Raw genomic sequence first — 11,353 nt, 5'->3', positions numbered from 1 at the left:
ATATAGAGAAAATAAAATGCAGATCTGAAACAAAATAAATGCACAGATCTAATAGATCATACCGAATTTGGAAATTGGGCCTTCAAGTTTCGGTTTGGAAAAAAATTGCCTCAATTTTGACTATGCCCCAACACAGGCGAATTTATAGTCAAAATTCACCAAATCAATGCTTCAGACACAATGGTGAGGTTTGCTTTGGCTCTAGATGCTCCTAATAGTTGCAGATATTCTAGATCTGGATCGAGGTGTCCTCCGAGAGGTGAAGCAAGAATGGTCTCCAATGGCTATGAATTGACGCTCCTATGGCTCTGATACCATGTAAGAATTTGGTATAGCTCTGATACCATGTAAGAATTTTTCTTAGGGAAAAATCACCCAAGACCAAGAAGCTCAACAACTAGCACAAAATAAACCAATAGAGTATGATCAGAATATTGATATGAAAAATGAATTATATGATCTATACATACACTAGAGGTGCTTGTATATAAAGGCCTCTAAGATGCATCTAGAATGTCTCTAGAATGAGCTAGGAGATAAGCATTACAACTAAGCACACATCCATCGTAAGTGGATTATCCTCCATTGTGCATGAATGTACGTGCATCAATGAGAGGATAATTATGACAAGTGTATCTCGTATAGAGATGTTGTAGACACCATGTGCTTAAATTAGATGCTAACTCTTGTGTTGAATATACCATGTGCTAAATTAGATTTGCTTACTCCTGTGTTGTCAACATGACAATTCATATGAGTGTGCAAACTCCTAGGTGTCTAACCTAATAAATAATAAAATAATACATTCATCCTAAGTAAACTTAAGTAAAATGTAAATAATAATTATTTACACTAACAATAAGAAATATAATGTGAAGGTTTCTAATCTTATTACTTTAGTACCATAAATGTTTGACTTCAATCTAGAACCAACCACTTTGTCACTTTGATATTTCAATCTAATTCCAGCAACCAAATAGGCCCTCAGCTCAATCTAGGAGGAACTTTACAAGCACTTGATTAATGCTTAAACTCCTCCTCAAGACCTCATTTTATAGGCTTTTTACAACCTGTAAACCACTTGCGGTTTTACAATACCATGTGCGAAACCTCCTTGATACATGTTGCACATGCATGACTTGTATTGTTCAAAATAGACTTAGCCTAGGTTTAAAAATAATGTCTCATGTCCAAAGCATTATTTCCTATTTTTGACCCTCATAAATGTCATGAGAAGTGTCACACAAAATCTTAAAATCACCCGCCATTATCATACTATAGACGAGGTATCTTTTGACAATTCATTTTACCTTTTCCAAAGCATCCACATGTTGAAAACCTCCCAACTACTTTTCAGACTACCTAGAAAATATTTAAGAAATGATCTAAAGTCCCAACAGGGGACATTACACCATATCTCAAAGTTCATGCCACAAAAATTCTCCACATTAATCCTCTTGACATGCTTGTCATCTTTACTATCTTACAATATGAAAAATGAAATACTTTGCACAAGCTCCCACTAAAACCTTGATTAGCTCAAAAAACTTTGAACCCAAAAAATAGAACTAAAACTAGTCGGACTCTTATACCACTTCTAAGGAAGCAAAGATGAGCAAAATTGCTTCATATGCTAATCTTGAGGGGTCAAATGTGCAAATTACAACTTAACTATTACAAAGTCTTAGAGATACAAAAAAATGCATAAATGAAATAAAAATAAACACACACAACACAATGATTTATATAAGAGAAATCCTTACAGGAGAAAAACCTCACACTATAAGCCTTGCATAATTTATTATCAAATTGACAAAGATTGTAACACACTTGCAATGTAAGTTCTTACAAGAGCATCACCTCAAGGACCTTTTGGTTGTCAAAATTGGATATGAATTGACATTTATAATTATGAAAAAAATCTAATCTAGTGTTTAGGTGCACAAATTTAGATTTTAAATCAGAATTTGATATCCCCATTTACCCCCCAAAATAAAAATTTCATCTTCCATATAAATAAGTGGTATTGATCAAATTCCCATTCTAATGCCAAATTGACAAAAATGAGCATTATAAATTAATTGAAAATAAAAAAATCACATCTAGTGACTAAAATTTGTTCAACAATATTTTGTCATGTATTTATTTACCAAAAAAATGCTTATTGTGCTAAATAAATTTACATTGCAAAGATCAATAATGTCTTTCGCCATACATAGTTTGAATTGAAGTCTTAAAACAAATTAAGCAAGACATTTCCTATCATTACTTCTGAATATTTTCAAAAATAATTCTACATCAAATTCAATTCTATGGCAGAGAAGTTATCTAAAATCTATTACAAAAATCAAAACTTATCTCAGAGTAAAATGAAGAAGGTTTTCCTTCAAATGCAAGAGATTTTTGAAATCTTTCTAGGTTCTATAAGTAATAAACAAATAGTTTGACATTTTGTATCATTTTTTGAGTATTTAAGGAAAGACTTTTGCAACAAATTAAGTTTTATGTTGGAGAAGTTCTCTAAAACTTGTAAAAAAAAATGAAAATTGAAGTTTAAAAGTAAAAAGAAAAGGATTTTCTTTCAATTGTAGGAGATTTTTGAAATCTTTCTAGGTTTTGTAAGTAATTATAAGTTTTTAGTTTGATGCTTGTATCATTACTTCTCAGTATTTAAGAAAAGACAGATTGCAACATATTTAAATCTATGGCGAAGAATTTTTCTAATATCTCTATCTAAACGTCTATTCTCATTATGAATTTTTAGTGAGCCAAATGGTCCCAAACCAAAATTTGAAAACCGTAGGTTGCATTTTAAGTTCCAGAATAACAAATCAAATATTTCAAATGTCAATTCCCAAATCTAATTCCAACAACCAAATAGGCCCTCGGCTCAACCTGGGAGGAACTTTACAAGCACCTGATCAACGCTTAAACTCCCTCCCAAGACCTCCTTTTATAAGCTTTTCACAACCTGTAAACCAGTTGTGTTTTTACAATACCATGTGCAAAACCTCCGTCATACATGTTGCACATGCATGACTTGTATTGTTCAAAATAGACTTAACACGGGTTAAAAAATAGTGTCTCATGTCCAAAGCATTATTTCCTATTTTTGACCCTCATAAATGTCATGAGAAGTGTGACATAAAATCTCAAAATGACCCTCCATTAAATTATACTATGAACAAAGTATCTTTTGACAATTCATTTTACCTTTTCCAATGCATAGACATATCGAAAACCTCCCAACTACTTTTGGAACTACATAGAAAATATTGCAAGGTTGATACAAGTGTTTTCTCAACAGTATCACAATAGATTTTCACAATTACCTATTTCCAAAGCCCCCCATTGAAAGAAGTCCAATGTTCTCCTTGCCATACCAAAATATTATTATTTATAACATTTGAATATATTTTAATTAATTTATAGCATATCTTGGTATGGGCGTAACCATTGCACCTAATTCATACAAGTGCTAGCTAGTGAATAGGAAATATTTGTGTAATCAGATGAATTTTATCACCTGCATAGACATAACCACACATGAGAGCTTGCTACCTTGGACATTAAATCTGATAGAGCTCAGTCTTGTACTTGGAAATACACCATTAAATAGATGGTTGAATCCCATGCAAGCCAACGGGAGGTTACGCATTGCATTATTATTATTATTATTCCCTTTCATTTGAACCGTGCACTGTGCACAGTGCACAGAATACGGATGCTCTAAAATGCCAGCAAATGTTATGAACTGCCCACTTGGGTTTCAAAACATGTATGCCTTTCCATGCAGGTCTCTGTTGTGTTCGCTCAAGCCTGCCCACCCATGCCTTCCATTTACTTATTGCTGTACTATCAAATGTAAGATGTTTGACAACGGAAAAATGGCATTAAAACTAACCTTTCATGTTCGTGCAGTTATAAACCACCGGAAGAGATAAAACAAGAGGAGAAACCATGGGAACACAGACTACCTGGATACATTCAGATTTCTGTTCTTACAGATCCTGTGCATTGTTTTATCTGTATTTAAAGATTATGATGAGGATTGGCCTTGCGAGTTTTAAGATGGATTAAATATATTACTTTTATATTCCTGACAATAAGGTTTATACGTATGATATTAATCAAGTTTAGAAAGAGCTCAAAGAAGAGAAAGAACTAAATCGATTGTTGCACAAAGATTATGGATGGTGTTATGAGGTGACTATAATGGGAGATGGCACAATAACTCAGTATTTGTGATAGCATTTTGAAGGTTCAAGGATTTATCCTTTGAAATATAATGGGATGTGATATTGAAAATTAGTTGTTGTTTAATAGATTGGATTGAATTGATTACGGCGATTCTTTAGATTACTATGAAGTTTGGGTATCGTCTATGGTGTCACAAGAATGCACCTTCTGACAGTGTAACATACTTCAATTTTAAAAGACATGGGAAACAGGTGCATTTAAGTTGTCCTATAGCCATCTAAATCATGTTCAGTCATCTTCAGTAGAATGGATACATATCTTAGTTCTAAGTTAAAGAAATATCAACATAAACACATAGAAGATAGCAAAATCTAACTCAGATGATTTGATTTTTAATAAAACTTCAACAATTGCATACAAATTCTTAAAAGAAGGTTTGGATAGGGATGTATTTAAATCAATGGTTATGTTCAAAATTTGTGATAATTTTTGAATATTCAAGAATTTATTATTTGAAAAAAAGTTATTAAATATAATATTAAAAATTAGTTGTAGTTTAGTTAGTAAAATAGAAGTAGTGAGGGTGATGGTGAGTTCTTTAAATTATGCCACCTTATCAAGAGTCAAAATTATTGAAATATGATATAAGGAATGAAGTAGCATTCATATTCAGATGATGCTTCTTTACTAAAAAAATACCATAATAAATATGTGCTCTCTTAACCTATAGCAAAAACCTAACTCATAAATTGTATACAATCCTATAAAGATATGGCATCTTTTACAAGCAAAAACAATTCAAATCCATTATCTAAATTAGAAGTATGGGTGTTTTCTCTTTCTCTGCGGAGTTACATTTCTAGGACTGGTATTCTTTCTTTTGTATATTAGCTCCAATCATTAATAGTAAAAAGATTCAAGCTTTGAAGACACAAAATCAGGCTATGGCCTCTCTTTTCCTACAACCATCGTTGTACAACTTGAGTTCGCTATTCTGTGTACAACTTAGTAAATTTGATGAAGCGTTCTTCTTTATGCATCACTGCTTCAAAACTGAAGAGATCATATAATATGGTCAATCAAGTGAGCGTTCATTTTGTATGATCATAATCAATCTAAATAATATGAACTACACAGAAATTACCTTTAGTCGTATAATCAGTAGAACAATCTAAAATCTATAGATAAACAGATCAGGTACATGGGGATTCAAGTGAGCTTATTTTATATGATCATTAATAATTTAACCATAGATTCAATTGAGATCATTTTGTATGATTTTAAAAAATCTTTAAACCTTAGATTCAGGTTAAGAGCTCATGCTGTATGAACTTACAATGCTATGTAGATGAAATAAACAGAAATTACCTTAGTTTGGTAAGGCTAATTGTATAATCAGTGAGAAAATCTAAAATTTATACACGTTTGTATAATCAGTAAAACAATCTAAAATATATAGATAAGAACTTGAAACTACTTACACCTCAAGCTCAATACATGGGGATTCAAGAGAGAAATTATTTATGGCTTCAAAACTAAAGGGATCATATATATGGGATTCAAGTGAAAGTTGATTTAGCGTGGTTGGGAATAAATTTTGTATGATGATAAATAATCTATAAAACATGGAATCAAACTGTGGGAATTCACCTTGTATGACCATAAAATGATAAGTGGATGAAATACACAGAAATTACCTTAGTTCAATCAGGGTAGTTGTATAATCAGCAAGACAATCTAAGATCTAAACTGAGAATGCTTACACATGGTTGTATAATCAGTAAAACAATCTAAAATTTCTAGATAAGAAACTGCGGATACTTAGTTGATTTAGTGTGGTTACGAATAATTTATTAAGCATGGATTCAAGTGAGTTCATTTTGTATGATGATAAATAATCTATGAAACATAGATTCAAACTTTTGGACCTCATTTTGTGTGACCATTAAATGATATGGGAATGAAATACACAGAAATTACCTTAGTTTAATCAGGGTAGTTGTATAATCAGCAAGACGATCTCTAATCTAAACTGAGAATACTTTACACATGGTTGTATAATCAGTATAACAATCTAAAACCTATAGATGAGAAAATGAGAATACTTACACCTGAAGCTCAATATATTACACATGGGTGAGAATCAAGAAAAACAAGGCTCATGCCTGCACTGGACTGATTTACAAAATGGGTGGATGGAAATTCCACTCACCTTTCTCCACCTCCACTGAATTGCTGTTAGTCTAGAAGTAGTCGAAGTATGAAGGGAGGGTTTCTGAGGTTTTCTTTTTCTCATAGCAGGTCCGAGTTCTGGTAAGGCCAGGGATCTCAGGAGGGGCAGTGGAGCGTATTAGAGCCCAGTTGATTCCCTTAAAGAAAGGATGGGTTTTGATGTCAGCAGATCCTCGGTTCGAACCCAGCCGAGAGCTTGGATCCTTGGCGAGGAGCCTGGAAATGAGGTCCTTGGCGGCGTCCCAGGCAGGAGTCTCCTTGGTGGGGTTGCAGGGGAATTTGAGGGGCTGAGAGAGGATGTTGAGAATGGTGGTTCTGTTATTTGAGCCCTTGAATGGCGTTGTTCCGTAGAGGAGCTCGAACAAGAAGACTCCAAAAGTCCACCAATCCACAGCGCTGCCATGCCCTTCGCCCGAGGTCACCTCGGGGGCCAAGTATTCGTGGGTCCCTACGAACGACCGGGATCGAACCTCTGACGGCTCTGCTACCAGTTCTGCCCGCACCTTGCACGCCAAAACCAGCATCTTGTTTTTATTCCCACTCTTCTTCTTCTTCTTCTTGTTTGTTTTCACCTTCTTGTTTGATATTGATAGTAACCAGCTCCGGAGCTGTACTATGGGTATGCAGCTGCTAGCGGACGGTTTTATGGCGATGCTTGTTTTCGTTGCAGTGCTGCTGTTGGTGTTGCAGGAGGGGGCTGATGGGCATGTGTGCACGCGGCTCATGTGATGTGTGTTCTTGGTTTCAATGGCGGTTTCGAGTGTTGGGACTACATCGCATCTTAGGGAGAGGTCAAAGTCTGAGAGCATGATATGACCGTCCGCTCTAACCAGCACGTTTTCTGGCTTCAAGTCCCTGTATATCACCCCCATCATGTGTAGGTACTCCAGAGCAAGAAGCACCTCTGCTGCGTAGAACCTGGTGGTCATCAACAACATTGGTCTCAGATCACATGAAAATGTATTAATCTCAAAAAAAATGTTATTGACAAGTACAATCAGAAATTTTCTCTGCTACATAATATCTTGTCTCCTATTAAAGATTCGGCTTTTAGCATTCTGAGATGTTTTCGTTGTAAATGGCTGCTTATTTAGTATTGCATGTGTGAGGGAATGGCGACGCGTTATATCCTGTAAGCTCCTTCACGTCACTGTGATTCAACTGTCTTCACAGTAGGACGGGTGGGTACCTGAAAAAGCTGCACTACTTTAATGCTGTGGTTGGAACCCACTCTACAGGGCTAAGAAATCGGTTAATTCCACAGTGCAACTCTAGATAATATTATCTAATCCGAAGAATGTGAAAATAAACAATATATATCATGTAGTGTGATCTCAAATATTGATAATTGATGATGGTGATAGATTGTGAAGCCATTTTGAAATATTGATAACTGATAATATATCATTAAAAATGATCTGAAACAAGTGATGATAGATCTAGAGTGATCCAAAAAGTCGATACCGAATTATAGATCACGGAGAACAATCAGAGACAATCATATAAAACAGAAATAATAACATTCTAACATAATGAAGTGTGGACTTGTTAGATAGCCTCAACTCTTTCTATTGGATTGGTTGTAAGCTTCTTTGATGGTATACAACAACCAGACTAGTAAGCAGATTCTAAGTTCTAAAGCTGTCCCTCCAGTGTCATGATCAAGCAAGCATAAATCCCCTACCCAAGGGAGAGAGAAAATAAAGAACAGACAAATCATAGCTCCCTGTTGACATCTAGTGCATTTTAAAGCTGTAAGCTAAACATTCAGACAATTAAAGGAATAAAAAAACAAGCGAGACAGGAAAATAAAACCAAAAATAGCATAAGTGGTCTTATCTGTCTGCCGAATATAGTAAGGTAAACAGGCATGAGAGGGAAAACAAAAACTTGGGTATATCAGTGAGTGGTCATGTCTGTCTGCAGTATATGGTAGGGTGTACATATTACAGAGATACTCTAGAGCTGACATCTAAGTGGAAAAGTGCTTGTTGTCTATGAAATGAAAGAATTTTAATGATATTCAGGACACCAAACAATCCAAAGGATTAAGAGAAGTAAAAGAATTGAAAAACAAGCCTGCCAACCAACAGAAGCATGAAGGAAAAAAGTCAAAAACAGCACTACAATGGTTTTGGCTATCTGATGAATATGTTAAGGTAAACATTTTACAGAAATGCTAGACTTGATGTCAAGTGAAGAAAAATGTCTATCATTCAATAAAACCAAAGAATTTTAATGACTGTCATAAAAGCGAGTAATTTGCATGCCTGGACAAGACCAAGAGTAGCAATCTGATGGTCAAGATCAAGCATTTTGCATGCTTCCACAAGACCAAGCATTCTAAAAGACCTAGGGTAGTAATCTAATGGACAAGACGAAGCAATTTAAGGATCTAAGAACTATATACTTGGACAACTCTACCAAACAATCTAAGAGACCAAGAAGAGCATCCTTGGACAAGACCAATCAATCTAAAAGACCAAGAAGAGTAATCAGATGAACAAAACAAGGCAATCTAAAAGGATCCTTAGACGAATGTAAGGGACCAAGAGCTGTATCCTACAGGAAACAAGCACCATAGGCTGGAAGTGGAGAAAGAACATTGCACTGGAAAAACGATGCGGAATTGAGTGAGATTCATGTGGAGGAGAAGCAGAAACCTTGCAGATCTGAGGGAGAAGCGTTTCCCGGGTCTTCGGTGGCGAAGATGATGCAAGTCCCCACCGGGGCAATAGTCCATGACGGTGCATGAATAATGGGAGGCATCAAAATGGGCATAGAGTGTGGGAAGAAATGGGTGGTCGAGCATGGAAAGTATGTCCCTCTCCATCTCAGCCCTCTGGAGCTTGTTCCTCAGAGCGAGTGCCTCCCTGTTGACAACCTTCATGGCATACAAGCAATTCCCAGCTCCCCTCAATTGGCAGAGGAAAACATTCCCAATGTCACCGCTGCCCAGCCTCCGCACCAGCTTGAAATGCTTCAATCCCACCACGCCCCCTTCTCTGCGTTGCACGCTCTCAATGGCCTCCCAAGCCAAATCATTAGCCTTGTGTGGAGGCTTCACGGGCACCAAAGTCGTACATTTACCAGTAGCAGTAGTACAGGAAGCACTCGTGCCATTGCCCCTCCCTCCCCCGCCATTATCATAGCTGCCCGTGCTACTGCTACCCCAACTCTCGGCGCTCATGGAGGTTGAGCTGCCGCAGCTGTCCAAACTCATTGTCAAATCACAGTCAACGGATCGACACAGAAATGACACCATTTTTTGTCCCCAAGAACCCACCTTTGAATCAAACCATTCTCAAAAGTGTGACTTTTGAATGGATCAAACCATTCTAGTTCTCAAAAGTGTCACTTTTGAATCAAGCCAAGCAATTCTCGTCCTCAAAAGTGTCACTTTTCAATCTCTCTGACTTGTGACTCTGAGAGGGGCGGCGGGCCTCTGGTACTGCCGGTGAGACAGGGCTAATAAAGGCGTCCGGCCAGGGCAGTGGCAGTGCGTTTGCGTGTGTGGGTTTCTGAGCTGCAAGCAACTATTCACTATTCACTCTTCACTGTTCACACCCACGGTCAGAAAAAGTGCAGACCTACACATGCAAACGAAGCTATGGCTCAAGAGATACCTATTAACGATGATGCCTCCCAAGTCAAGCTCTAGCTCTATTATAATGCAGGCTAGGTGTTCATGTTATTTTATATTTATTCTTGTCTGCTGGAACACAAGATGTTGCTGGTATTGGCAATAGGACTGTCGTGTGCTTCTCTGCCCCCATTCTGTTTGAGTCTGATGGGGAGAGGATTATATAAGAAATATTAAAGGGCATTGATTAGGAGCTTAACTCTTTATAGACCAAGCTCTTCCATCTTTTTGAATAGTGTGCAGTGGATATTTTCCTATACATCAAGAGTCAAATTAATAATTTAGGAATTATTACATATAAAACAAAGGTCAATAAGTTTGACTCAAAAATTACACTTTCACATTCTGATAACAATATCACTATTAGGGCTACCTATAATGAAACATAGGATCGAATAAACAAACTCCAAATATCAAAAACGTGTTTTGTTTTAGTATGATCAGGAGAAGATTATATAAGAAATATTAAGATGTGTAGTCTGCAATTGTTGAGGAGCTTAACTTTCTATAGGGCGAGCTCCTCCAATCTCTTGAATGTATCCTCATTCAGACATTAGAGATAAAGTGAGAGTCAAACAAACAACTTCATCTACTTAAAATGAAAGCCAAGATTGAATGAACTAACTCCGACAATCTAAAAATTAAAACAAAAAACTCCCAAGTCAAGCTCTAAGAAGAATATTATAACACAAGCTCTCAGAAATTGATGAGGATTTGAACCCTTTATAGGGATCTTAGCCCTTTATAGGGTGAGCTCCTCCAATCTCTTGAATGTACATTAGATCCTCATCCAACATTATACATAAAAGGAGAGTCACACCAACAACTTCATCTACTTAAAATGAAAGCCAAGATCAAATAAACTAAACTCCATCAATCTAAAAATTAAAATTAAAATCTCCCAAGTCTGGCTTTAATAATAATACTATAATACAACCTATACCAATATTTTATATTTGGTGTGTTGTGTTTACTTTTGGTTGATTTTGGTGGGGAGAAGATTGGACAAGAAATTTTAAGGTGCATAATTGAGAATCAACTATTAGGAGCTTACTTCTCTTACTTCTCTCCAATCTGTTGAGTAATCTCCAATAGATCCTTAATACTCACACCTTATATTAGAGGTGAACAATGAAGGGAAATGAGAGCATTACAAAAATTCATCTGAGATCAGTGTGCACATCCTATATATAGTAGTTCCTTGTACAACTTCTAATCAGCAAATACAAGTGCAGACTACTATGCCATAAAAGCGGAAACAAACATAATTGATTTCCC

At 36.1% G+C, this 11,353-nt stretch overlaps 1 protein-coding gene across 1 annotated transcript; it reads right to left on the bottom strand.

Annotated features, from left to right (window-relative positions):
- Positions 1-6,166: 6,166 nt before the first annotated feature.
- LOC149529583 (protein kinase PINOID-like) lies at positions 6,167-10,069 on the bottom strand. Its single transcript, XM_089808556.1, has 2 exons — positions 9,096-10,069; positions 6,167-7,350 (listed from the first exon to the last, which is right to left on the bottom strand). The coding sequence occupies exons 1-2, from the start codon at positions 9,695-9,697 to the stop codon at positions 6,444-6,446; spliced, it is 1,509 nt and encodes a 502-aa protein (XP_089664682.1). The 5' UTR covers positions 9,698-10,069; the 3' UTR covers positions 6,167-6,443.
- Between the last annotated feature and the right edge of the window lie 1,284 nt (positions 10,070-11,353).

Source organism: Cupressus sempervirens, chromosome 11 (genome assembly GCF_028749045.1).
Source record: "Cupressus sempervirens isolate cs-2001-9-10 chromosome 11, ASM2874904v1, whole genome shotgun sequence".
In the NCBI taxonomy this organism is placed as follows: Eukaryota; Viridiplantae; Streptophyta; class Pinopsida; order Cupressales; family Cupressaceae; genus Cupressus; species Cupressus sempervirens.
The sequence above is the reverse complement of the archived record's forward strand: the minus strand, read 5'-3'. Positions and strand labels throughout refer to the sequence as shown.

Bases quoted from the DNA above. Each gene is read 5' to 3' on its own strand.
- LOC149529583 (XM_089808556.1), bottom strand. From the start codon at position 9,697: ATGGTGTCATTTCTGTGTCGATCCGTTGACTGTGATTTGACAATGAGT. The intron at 7,351-9,095 runs GTTTCTGCTTCT...GATGACCACCAG, and splicing joins TTCTCCCTCAGATCTGCAAG to GTTCTACGCAGCAGAGGTGC.